Raw genomic sequence first — 13,110 nt, forward strand, 5'->3', positions numbered from 1 at the left:
ATGTTTTTGATGCTTGCACTGGTGTGAAGAAAATTGCATGAATAAACCAAACTGTTGTTTGCAACCACTTCTCGGCTATCTCCCTGTGTAACGAACCCCCCCAAAGGGGTCATCCACGCCTGCCACCGAGCTCATCCCCTCACAATATTATATATATATATACATACACACACACACACACACACACACACACACACACACATACATATAGATAGATAAATAACCAATAAATATTTAAATCATCTATAAGGGATAGTGAGAGTCCAAGGTGAATATAAATATTATTATATTGCAAAAATGTCCATTTTGCTGCAAAAGTGCTTTTTGTGCTTGATTTAAGTAATCAATGGATGGCAGCAGAACATTCACTTAGTGAGAAATTTAGTCGGATTGTGCTATTCCTTCCACCTCCACTGCATGCACAGCCCACTTACCAGATGACCCCTTGGAGTCAGGCGACAGTAAGATCTCCCGCTAGGGTATCCCGCTGTGGTTCCCTCAATAGAAAGCGTGGTTTTAGGGGTACAATAGCCTTTAGGGATCTCCTCTGGGGTCCACTCATTCATAAACAGGTATTTGGATTCCCAGCATATGTAAATGAGAGGTAGGGAGGCTTATGGTGTAGTATTTCCATACAGCTTTATTCAAAATAAATCACTTCCATTAAAAGTTGAAGAAAGCCGGCCGGAGGAAAGTGCTCCTCTGCCACTGCAAAGTGGAGGAATCGCTGATGCCCCTCGAATATGGGGACTTGGAGATACGCATCTTTGATATCGATTAAGGCCAAAAAATCCCCTTAATTCAGGGATGCCACCACCGTCCGAATGGACTCCATTCAAAACTTCTGCACCCGCACAAAGCTGTTCAGAGCCTTGAGGTCCAGGATTGGACAAACCTTGCCCTCTTTTCTGGGCACTGTGAACAGGTTTGAATAGAAACCTTGAGAGCGTTCCTGTAGAGAAACCGGCACAATCAAGCCTTGAGCCAGGAGATCCTGCACAGCTTTCTGAAGTTCTTTCAAACGCTGTGGAGACAGGTGAAGATTGTACTGAAAAAACCTGAAAAAACCTGTCCCCCGGCCGGGACCAAAATTCAATTTTGTACCCGGAACAAATCAGTTTGCAAACCCATTTGTCTTGAACAAAGGAAGTCCAGGATTCATGAAAGAAGCGCAGACGTCCCCCCACCCCAGAAACAGGTGAGGGTACCCCTTTATGCTGAAGAGGACTTCTTAGTCTTCTTAGACCCTCCAGAAGCTCTGAACGGCTTACCTTTTTCTTGCGCCCCCGGGGCACAAAAAAACAGTCTATGAGCAGTAAAGGAAAAACCCCCACTTAGCACGGGGTGTTTTACCTTTGGCGGATGGAGGATGAAGCGTACTCTTCCCGCCAGTCAGGCCCTTGATCAACTCATCCAATGAGTCGCCAAACAAACGCTCTCCCAAAAAAGTGAGATCAGTCAGGGCTTTCTTGGAGGCTTGGTCAGCCGACCAGCTCTTCAGCCAAACCATGCCCCGCAGGGCAATCCGCACAGCCAGAACTCTGGCCACCAGGGGAGACGCATCCAGGCACGCATCACACAGGAAAACCAGGGCCTGGGCCATGTGGTCCAAAAGTTCCATCAGTTCTGGGGGAACCACGTCAGGGTCCAAGTTCCCTTTCAGAACCTTAATCCATTCCGTAACTATCTGTGATAACAAAACAGACCTCAAAACTGTTTTTAGGATAGAACCCGCCAACACGTGAAGATGGTGGGAAAGGGATTCCACCAGCCTGTCCACCGGATCTGTTCCCACCGTTGATTGCCGCGGTCTGCAGAGTCCCCCTTTAATATACATTAACAGCAGAGTGTGTAGGAATATGCCCGCAAAGACCCCAGTACTGTACCACCTTCAGGGAGAACCCTCTCGAACGGCCTCTGCAGCATGGAGAAGAGACACAGGAAGTAATCTCGGCCTGCAGCAGTAAGAAGCATCACAGGAAGTGGGATGTAAAAGCTGGCAGTGCAGTAAATACTACACAAAAATGGTTGCAAATACATTTTAATAGGAAGCTCAGGAAAATGGCTGCCCCATACAAATCAATGGGGAAAATCTGCTCATTGCCCAAACTTAAGATGGAGGCGCCCACGGCGAGCCATGCGGCCAGGGAACCCCATAATCAAGGCCTCAGGGATCTGCAACCAGACCCAGCAAGAGGCAAGGTACTAATTGCTACCCCCTCAGGACGCCAGGCATCCTGGTTACATAGCCCCCTGTGGGGACGGGAGAGGGAGACAGGGCACAAGGGCCGGGTACCTGACAGGCCAGGGGGATCTTTTAGGATGTACAGGTCCTATTATCCCCAGGAGAGTGCCCACATCATCCCAAGGCCACCAGGGGCAAGGGGAGTCACATTTACTCACCATACCATGGACCGGGTGGACTCCGCTCCGGGCAGACCTCCTCCCATACGAAGTGGGGGTGCTGTCAGCCAAGGGGTACGCTGCGACTCAGGGCGTTCCAGGTCGTCGCGTCCCGGCGAGGCATCCGCTAGCAGGCTTGTCCCCATTCGGAAAGGGGCACCGTCATGTCGAGGCCAAGTGCGGGACTATAACCTGCTCACGCTCGTAGGCCAGGCTGGGGGGACCATAAGGATCTAGATTATCTAGTGCGAAGCCTCAGCCAGCATTGCTTGTAGATCACCAGGAGAATCCCCCTGAAAACTAGCTAGCAAAGTGAGTAATGAGAAATAAAATATTCTGAAAAGAATAAAAAAAACCTCCTGACAGGAGTCCCAGCAGAAAACCTAGGTCCTATTCCTTCTCTAGGCAGAAACAAACTGGTTTGCTGAGCTGAGTGTGTGTGGGTTATACCTGTGAGGAAAGCCCCGTGGGCGTATACATGTAAATTTTTTACTGCCTAGACTACTCCTGCAGGGGGCAGCATAACCCATTCAGCTGATGAAAATAAGGCTGTGTCTGGCAATGGACAATAGAGAAAAATGTTAAACACTGCAAGGTACAACCCCCACTGCGTTGGCAGCACCACCCGATCGCCAGGCACAAAGCACCAAGTGATCCTCAGCAGAGAGGGAGAGGACCCCACCAGACTCACCACCCACACGAACAGGCCCCTGCAGCCACCAGAAGAATCTGTACTACACGTGCGGCGATCAGGAAGTAGAATGATCCAGGAGTCAGCACCAGGGGATGAGGAGGGGTCCCCACCGCCGAAATCGCCACCCACAGGGCTCCACTGTCATGGTTGCCGCTATTTCCGATGGCAAACCACAAGAAATTGGCCGCCATGTATAGAACCTCACAGGCTACAACAAAATGGAGGCACCACAAGGCTTACAGGGACCCAGGAGGGAGACCAGGCCTCAACGACAGATTCAGGCAAGAGGTACAACCTCCCCCCCCTTCGCACAATCGATTGTCCAGTCGCCGGCCCCCATCGCCAGTTAACACCCTGCCCCCATCCCAGGAAAGTGACCAGACCACCCAAATAGCCCCAGTGTGGGGGGCAGGATGAGGGACTTGGCAAGAGGGGGGGGGGGGACTGCGGGAAGGAGGGGAACCCAGGGGTCTGATCGTCCCAAGGAGGGGCCCACGTTCACCCCAAAACCCTCCAGGAGTAGGGGGGGGGGGGGACGACAGCTACTCCGTATACCAGGAACCAGGCGGTCACCGCTCCAGACAGAACACCTCTCCATCAAAACGGGGGGGGGTTTGTTGGCCAGGAGGAGCGATGCGACTTGGGCAGAGACCCCGGTCGTATGCGACCTCGCGAGGCGCTTAACAGGCCAGTCCCCGTCTAGTGGGGCTATGTCGCGGCCAACCTAGCGCGAAGCTGAGGTCTGCACGCTCTCGCTAGGCAGACTGGGGTGAATGCTAGATCTAGATTATCCAGCCAGTCACCCAGTCCAGCAGTTGATTGTTGATCTCAAAACCAAGGAGAAAAAACTTTGTATCTAAAAAAATTTTGTATCTAAAAAAATTTTGCCAGGACCAAAGATCTCAGCGAGGAAATCGGTCCTTACTTCTGAGTAGGCAGAAAAAAACTGAGTGGCTATAGCAGAGAGAGGGCGTATACCCACTAGGACTGCCCATGGTGTAGCCAGAATTCTTGTCTGCCTAGTGTCTACAACCCAATGGTTATAAATAACAGGAGCTGTGTCCGTCGATGAACGAAAGAGAAATATACCATTTAATTGATTCACTGAGAGCTCTGTTTACAAGTTTCAGAAATTGATTGCCTTAGAATCTAGCACCACAATGGCTTATTTATATTGGTGACTAAGACAGGTCCATACAGGATTGATTTTCTTTTATTCATCCAGTGTCCCCACCATCAGAATACATGCATTAGCACTGCCAGCTGTAGTTGGCAGCATTGATGAAGTGGAAATTTTCCAACAGGCTGGTTGTACAGAAGTCGACAGGGATGACTTCTGGTTTGACTTCTGTACAACCAACCTGCCCGTAGATTAATTGAATTTCAGGCAGTCGCTGCTGAATCGGCTGAATTTCAATCCATCTATGGCCAGCCTAAACAAGTCATTCATTGCCTGAATCCCTTTACAGCTAAATCAATTTTTAGAGCTCTGTTGATACCTCTAATTTTAGTAAGCAGTTGGGCTGTCTTATTATTGTATCATAGCCCTGATGTAACACTCAGGAAATATTAAACTACTATATCCAGCTGTAATGTGTTATATGTGATTAAAATAATCATGTAAAAGTAGAATACATACATATACATGATAAAGCAACTCGTATAATATCTAAGGCCCCTTTCACACTAGCAGACCTATCGGGTCCGCCTGTCAGTTTTTTAGGCGGAACCAATCGGACCCTCCAGTCTCCTCTATGGCGCGGCGGGTTTCAACAGACATGTGTCCATTGACAACTGCCAACATCCGAACCGCTAAAATGGGGATCTGTGCCTCATCGGTCTGTCAGATCGGATGGCAGTCTGGTGTAAACTGACAGGCAGTCCGTTTACATCCGACTGCCCATAAAAAAGAGCAGGCTGTGCTCACTCTGTATAAGCAGACCGCCTTAGCGTTAACTGCTGCATTATTTATTTTGATGATGGTGTCTCTGTAAAGTTTGTATAAGCGTCAGGCAATTACTTAAAGCAGAACTCCAGGAATTATAGCACTTAATAAATAAATAATAATTTTTAAGAGGTTAAGTTCAATGATGTGTATGTCACCTTGCAGGCTTATCTCCCTTATCCACGAATTACTATCACTATACTCCTGGCACTGATGGGCGAGAGGTGCTCTGCTACACAGCAGCTTCTCTGCCCACCCCTCACCTCTGCTGTCCATTCACAGAATCACAATCAACAAAAATGGGATGAATAGCGCTCCCCAAGGCAAAGACAACTAGGCTGAGAAATAAAAGATGAAATATCTCAGTTTATTGGGATTCTTTAAGAGTCCTTTGTCAAGAATCCCAATAAACTGAGATATTTCATCTTTTATTGCTCAGCCTAGTTGTCTTTGCCTTGGGGAGCGTTATTCATCCCATTTTTGTTGATTGTGGGGCTTCTCTCATTTAGGGTTGAGCATGGGACAGCTGCACCCCTGACATGAGATACATGGCAATTCCCCACATATATGTTTTTTTATTAATATCTCATCCTCATCAATTCGTTTTTTGGGTATTCTCATCAGTTAGCTCTAAGCGCCAGGTATTTTTTGTGTGTGTTTTGTCCATTCACAGAACACTTTGCATCTTGTGAATGGTATCACATAATATAAAGCCTTCTATGATTGGCCAAAAGGAGAAGAGAAGCAGACAGAGAGGCTACAAATGGCTCTGCAGCTGCAAAATCAGAGACCGGAAGGTCCAGAGTTGGTAGTATAGCGATAGCTGTACACCCAGCACTCAGCAAAAGTGTAATTATTAAACATAAAAAAAACATGAAGTGGCATACACCTCACTGGACTTAACCCCTCATAAGCCAACACCATGCTGCAATTGCTGGAGTCCTAAAAACTGTAATACTAACCTCCTCTTCTTGATTCTCTCTTCTCTTTGCATCAGTAGCATCTGCATCTCCTTCATCAGCCTCCGCATCCACAATAGCTTCTTCATTGTCCAACTCCTGACTCTCCTGATGAGACATGCAACAACAGCCATGACATTCTGTACATTCTGGGAATCGTATAACATCTACAGACTATATTACAGTTCTCTATAAGGTCATCATGGTAATATTCTCCAGTGGCTGAGTCTCCACCCAGCTTATTTCATGAACGCTGAACTCCAGGCAGATGAGAGACAAATGCAATTGATTAAATACCTGGTATTAACAACTTACAATCACCTGTCTGGTAGAACTCAGAGGGGGAAGCAGCACAAAGAGCCAGTCAGCTGTGCTCATGTGTTAACAAAAACATGCTAATAGGAGGAGAGTGACAGAGAGGAGATCATCCGTGTGCCTTTTCTCCTTTCACTGTCCATTCACAGACTGGGAAGGAAAAAGACCTGTAAGTGGTATTTAACTGCAACAGAGAAAAATCAAGTGCCCTTGCAAGTAAAGCTGGATACACACTATACAATTTTCTTTAGATGTTTTCCTTCAGACTTACCAAAACCGTATAATAGGAGGTCAGACCTAAATACTTTCAATTTGTATGCAATCAGGCAGGCCCTTGCACTACATAGTTGAAGGTAAATCTAAAGGAAATCTACCAACAAAAGTTGTATAGTGTGTATCCAGCTTTAGATAGGTCTGTTCTGGACTGGATGGGCAGAACAACGTTGGCAGTTAAAACACAGATAAAATGCCTATAATGGTTCTGTCTGCCTACCAAATCGGGCCTGGGCATCTAGGCTTCAAATATCTCTGCACAAGAAAGGATTAAGGAACAGTAGTTTTCTTACAATACAGTCTTTGTGGAGCAATACAATCCCAGTATAATGGATTTACTTTATTAGACAACACAGTTCTGTGCTCCCAAAATTCTCCCAAAGGTTCTACCATTGTTTACTATACAATTCATTATAATGAAAATCAATGCTCAGTGTTTGGCTGCGATCCTGGCTTCAACCATAAAAGCAAAGCAATTACCAGCTATCACTAAACTTCGCAGCTTCGGCTGTATTGCTCTCTGCTTTGTAAAAGAACCAGCCGGAGTACTAGGAAAGTAACCGATTGCTGTGTGTTGGGTCTAGCAGAACTAAATGAGCAGTTTATAATTGCTAGTTATCAGTCTTCCTAGGTAGGTCTCCCAGAATACATTACCGTTGTAAACCTGCATTTGCTGATGTCCGCATACTTGCACAATGATTTCCTAATCTATCGGGCATGTGATTTGTCATTAAAGAAATGGTTACCTTGCCCAGGTTCCCTCAAAGCAAACTGTTCCTTGGTAGCCTGCACAATGATTGGCTGTGTGGACATCACTCCTCTATGTGATAGTACTACAGAAGAGAGCTACAAGGGCCAACCTGTCACCTTGCTGTGCATCAGGGGTGCTCCATCTGTGGCTCTTGGAGCCCTCTGCTGTAGCCCTCGAACCAGGGAAGCGCATGGTCAGGGTTGGCAACCCATTGATCACAATCTGGACTTGCCGATCTGGCATCCCAGAGCATCAGAGTGCATTGAGCCGGCACCAGAAGAAGCAGGCAGCCATGGAAGTAGCAGGAGCAGCATAAGCCAATGCTTCCACTGTACCCAGGAGGAGAGATATCTAGAGCACTTCTCCTGGGACGTTTCTAGCAGCCTGGACAGCAAAGTCAGCCGGAGCTGGAAAAAGAAGCTGAAGCTTAAAAGAAGGTCTGTGTAATAAACATCACATACACTGCGCTTTTGCAATGGGCATATTAGCACCTATAATGAGTTAACAACTATTACGCTGCTTTCCACACTCATCCACGAGTGTAGCGCAGTGCACCTACGGCTTTCCTGCAGGTTAGCTGCACTGAGCCATAGACTTCTATGACCACAACTACAAAATATACTGTAATAGAAGTCTATGGCAAAGCGCAGCTAGCTCGCAGGTGCACTGCAGTCCCAGGTAAACCGCAGGGCATCAATGTGAAAACAGCCTTATAGGGGGCTCAGGACAGTAAGAGCTTGTTTACATTTGCAGTTTGGAGGACAGTAAAACCCCATAGTTGAGACGTGTGTTTACCACAACCGCTGGTGTAGAGTCAGGGGTCACAATGGCAGCCCTGCCTCGTGCTCCAGGGAGCCTGTGCGGCCTCCAAATCACAGTCTATTTTACACTTGGAAAGGCGGGGAAGCGAGGGCAGCATATACAGGAACTGATCCTCTCAATTTTCCTGCTGCAACCGCTGAAAGACGGCTTCTCCTCCTCTCCTTCCCACCTGCATTCAATAGCTGAAGGAGGAAAATGTTCATTATTCGATTCAAAAAAAGAGAAATTCTGAACCATTTATTTTTATGGTGGCCCGAAACCAGTTCCCAAACTTAGGTGGTGCTTGCTCTTCAAAAGCTGAACACCTCTGATATACACATACAGCCAAGTAGGAAGGATTAAAACCCCAGCAAGGATTTTACTGCTATCCAGGGCTCTGTTAGAATATCTCAAAACGTACTGTCACAGTGGCATTGGTTTCTCTAGAACCCGAGGGAAAACATGCAACAGGAACACAGAAAGAATAAAAATCTTATGGGATTTCTAGTCTTCTCCCACTCTGCTAAAATTGACTGTAATATATAATTTACCTACCAAAGTTGCAGGTAACAGCAGTTCACACCAATTGCACCGCATGGAAATGCTGCAGATACACGGGGATGCCATTCATTCTTAATGGCACACAAAGGGGGTGCTGTTCCAGAGAGTCTAATGAGTTAATAAAATGCCTGGTTAATGTGGAGTTAACCGATTATTAGACACAGGATAGCCACGGACTCCATACAATATACGCAGGGATGCCAGATAGCCAGGGTACACATCCAAAAGATTGAGTATGCAGACGGAGCTATGATCCCAACTTATATGGGTGGGTGAGTAGGACACCTGGACGCGAGGCCAGATGGATGGCTCAAACCCCAAAGCTCCTAGGGGCTGGAGGAATCTGTATGAGAGACCTGTATATTACGTACCTCTATTTTTTGTTGTAGCTCCCCATCGCTTCCTTTTTTTTACCCCCTCTTTTCTCCAGTACACCTACCTCCCCCATCTGCCCCTTACATTCCCTTCCTCTATCCCCCTACTTTCCCCTCACTTTCTCTCTTCCCTCCCACCCTCCATACACATTTCAACAAGATGGGGTGTATTCCCCTTTGAAAACAATATTTGAATTGTGTTTGAGTACACACATGCTTGTTGCTGTTTTTTTGTTTGTTTCCCTTAAAATTGTGTAATGGGGTTTTTTTTTTTTGGGTGTAAGCCCTTTCTTTTTACTACTACGGTTTTGTAACTCTGTTAAAATTCCAATAAACCCTTATTAGAAAAAAAAATAAAGTATGGGAAAGCACCATCTGCAGGGGAAGAAAGGATCAGGTGAGTAAAAAAGTTATTAACCCTTGCAGCCCCAAGTTGGGAATTTAAGTGGTTGTAAACCTTAAACATAAAATATGAACAAAGTGTATCCCTCTATAGTGTGTACTTGTCTAAATCCTGAGCACTGTCAATGCTGTCTGCTGCTGCATTCCTCTGCTTTCTGCATTAGCACTTCTGACAAGTTTTCCTGACATCAAGAGAAAAAAACGGTGACTAGGAGGAACTTCAGCACACAGCCTGTGATTGACAGCCTCAGCTCTGTTCCTGTGTGTTGAGTGAAGGGAGGGGATTGTGGCCCTTCCCTCAAATTGCCCAGAGCAAAAATTATACCTTGGGCTGCAGCTTTACAGAACTTTTTGTGAATAGTGGTCAAGAACACTTCTTACATCTGTGCTGCGCTACTTGTGGACCAGGAAAGAAATACGGACTCATGCTGCATTCTTATAAAATACAGTAGTACCCTGCTATTTCAAGAAAAGTAAAGTAAATGAGCAACTGTTGGTTATGGCAAAAAAAAAAAAAATCTATAAGAGGAGTAATAACCCAACTTAAAAAAGGTAAACTTCATTTCCATTTAATATATGGATAATGTAGTTTGTGTACACCTGAGAACATTGCAGGAACGAGTATCATCCCGCAGTCCCCCAAGTAAGAGAGAAACATAAAATTTGCCCCTGTGCCCAAAACACTGGTCAGTGTCCAAGAAGCCAATCATGTGCAGAGTCCCAGGTAAGTTTTGACTTCCCCATAAATTCTGGCCTTCTATAAGCTCTGGCAGTGGATAGGGACTGCTGGTGACAGAAGGGAAGCCAAGTACAGGTTGTTTATTGTGTCTTCTAACCTGTCCCTTTGCTTACTATGGATAACTGTTGAGTCCCAGTGACTCACCTGGGTTCCAGTACCCTCTGCTCCTTCATCCATATCTTTCCGTGTTGCTTTTCGGGTAGTGACATCCCTGTAGGAGGTAAGCTTTGCACTTCTCCTCTTGATGGCATCAAGCATGATTTTGAAAAACCTGCAGAAGTAACAGATTCACAGAATGAACATGAGCAATAACGGACCTCTGAGACTATCACAGTGCAGGTGCATTTATACGGAGACTGGATTACACACAGGTGGATTCTATTTATCATCATTAGTCATTTAGGTCAACATTGGATCATTCACTGAACTTCTAGAGAGAGTTTGCTGCACTGAAAGTAAAGGGGCTGAATAATTTTGCAGGCCCAATTTTTCAGTTTATTTGTTAACAAAGTTTGAAATATCCAATACATTTTGTTCCACTTCATGATTGTGTCCCACTTGTTGTTGATTCTTCACAAAAAATTACAGCTTTATATCTTTATGTTTGAAGCCTGAAATGTGGCAAAAGGTCGCAAAGTTCAAGGGGGCCGAATACTTTCGCAAGGCACTGTAGTTATAGCATCTTGCTCAAGAGTTTCCAGTTACACTCCTAAGAAGAGTTTTAAATGTTGTACATACCTAAGCTATTGTAACCTGTACAACAAGTTGGAACAAGTTAATGGGAACACAAAATATAACCTGACACAAAAAAGTGGGTTGTTCATAGTTTACAATGCAACTTAAAAAAAGTGTTAAAAAGACAGGTAAAGTGAGAGAGGAGGAGAGTGGGGATGGGTGGGGATGGTTGAGTAGAAAGGCCAAAAAGTAGGAGTGTCTAGTCTGCAGCTTGTAGCTTCAATTTCAGTAAATCAACCCCATAGAAACTTAAAGCGATATTCGTTTTCTTTTATAGGCTCTTTTTTCACCTGATTTGCCAGTAATTCTATCGATTTTCAACAAAACAAGCTGTCCTGCAGATGTAGCAGTTTGGAGGGTCAAGACCAACCATTTCCCACTGACAGGTGCTTACAATGATGAGATTTTATGTAAAACCTTTATACAAAAAAGGGCCAAAACTGTTTGCTATAACTGCTTATAAAGTGTTAGCAGGAGTTTAGCTTCAATCTGTGATACTAAAGGCTCAGCTTATTTAATTTGAAAATAACAAACATGTTTTACTCCTCTGTGCAGTTGGTTTTGCACTGAGCAGCCCATATTTTCCTCTTCTCGGGTCCCTCCTTGACACTTCTGGCCCCTCCCTCCTGCCAAGTGCCCCCCATAGCGAGCAGCTTGCTATGGGGGCACCTGACCCGCTACTCATGTTTTCTTTCAGACACAAGCTTGCGGTCCGGCCCCGCCTCCTCTCTCTCTCTTCATTGGCTCACTGACTTTGACAGCAGCGGGAGGCAATGGTGCTCCGCTGCTGTCTCAGCCAATCAGTCGACAGCCTCTTGTGCGACACTGCTGGATAGAGATGGGCTCAGGTATTAGGGGGTGCTGGGGAGGCTGCTGTATACAGAAGATTTTTTAATTCTAAAGCATTAAATACATGGAGATAAAAAAAAGAAAATTCTGCCTTTACAATCCCTTTAAGTGTATCTGAATCCGTTAGTACATCCAACACTACCCTCTCCCCAGACTGACAATGCTGCTGTTGGAAGGTGCCCCCTATGCTCTTTTAGCCAGATTGGGGGCACTCTAATACAGGGGGTGTGTTACTGGTCAGATCACCAGGTGAAAACAGAAGGGGGAAAAGCCAAAAGAAAATAACACTAATGAAGCCACCACATCTAAGAATTGGTAAGCTACAATATACATTTTAAGTATCGGCCACAAACTTGTCAATATGACCAATATTTCTTCAAGTGGTTGTACTGGAGTGATGCCTGCAGCTAGATGCATCACCCTGGTACTGTTGTTTAGAGCCAATGGTCAGCATTCCTGTAATGACAAAGATGAGGCGGAGCAGCTGCTTGATTGTCATTACAAGGAGCGAGAAGGCACGCCCCACCCCCCTCCTCCCGCCGGTCTCCGATGTAAAAACCCGGAAGTGATGACATGACATCACTTCCGGGAAATGGAGTCTTTGAGGCACCAGATTTTTTTTTTAAAAATGACAGCATTCAAAACAGCCAAACTTGGCATTTTGAATACTTTTAAGTGCAGAGGAGGGGTTTGGGATCTTTTAGACCCCAGATCCCTCCACAAAGAGTACCTGTCACTGCCTTTTACTGTCACAAGGGATGTTTATATTCCTTGTGACTGCAATAAAAGTGATCAAAACATTTTTTTTTTTTTTAAAGGACTATGTAAAAAGAAAAACTTTAAATGTGCAGAATATCAGCATCTAATATTGGCTATCGGCCTGAAGAGTGGCAGGAAAATCTGTATCGTCCCTGAAAAAAACAATATCGGTCGACCCCCACTTTAGACCACTGAGCAACAATTCCAGTCCTTTTTCTCCTTAGCCTAGGTAAAACGATTTTGACTTTGTCTCGGTTTCAGAAGTGACTTGACACAAGGAATGCGACCAATGTAGCCCATGTGTTGGATACGTCTGTGTGTGGTGGCCCTTGAAGCATTGACACCAGCTGTAGTCCAAGCATTGTGAATCTCCCCCAAATTCTTGAATGGCCTTTGCTTCACAATCCTCTTAAGGCTGCGGTTATCCCTGTTGCTTATGCAACTTTTTCTACCACACTTTTTTTTTCCACTCAACTTTTCAACAATATGCTTGGATGCAGAACTCTAAACAACTAGCTTCTTTAGCAATGACCTTTTGGGACTTACCCTC

At 45.5% G+C, this 13,110-nt stretch overlaps 1 protein-coding gene across 1 annotated transcript in view; it reads right to left on the minus strand.

Moving 5' to 3' along the window:
- POLR1A (RNA polymerase I subunit A) overlaps nucleotides 1–13,110 on the minus strand; it is a 257,236-nt gene that overhangs the window by 90,947 nt on the left and 153,179 nt on the right. Inside the window, exons 28-29 of the mRNA XM_082267319.1 lie at nucleotides 10,362–10,488; nucleotides 6,005–6,109 (exon numbers count right to left, since the gene is read on the minus strand). Coding sequence (XP_082123445.1) covers nucleotides 6,005–6,109; nucleotides 10,362–10,488 — 232 coding nt within the window. The remainder of the gene's footprint in view (nucleotides 1–6,004; nucleotides 6,110–10,361; nucleotides 10,489–13,110) is intronic.

The sequence above is a fragment of the Pelophylax lessonae genome (assembly GCF_965119305.1).
Source record: "Pelophylax lessonae genome assembly, chromosome: 1".
In the NCBI taxonomy this organism is placed as follows: Eukaryota; Metazoa; Chordata; class Amphibia; order Anura; family Ranidae; genus Pelophylax; species Pelophylax lessonae.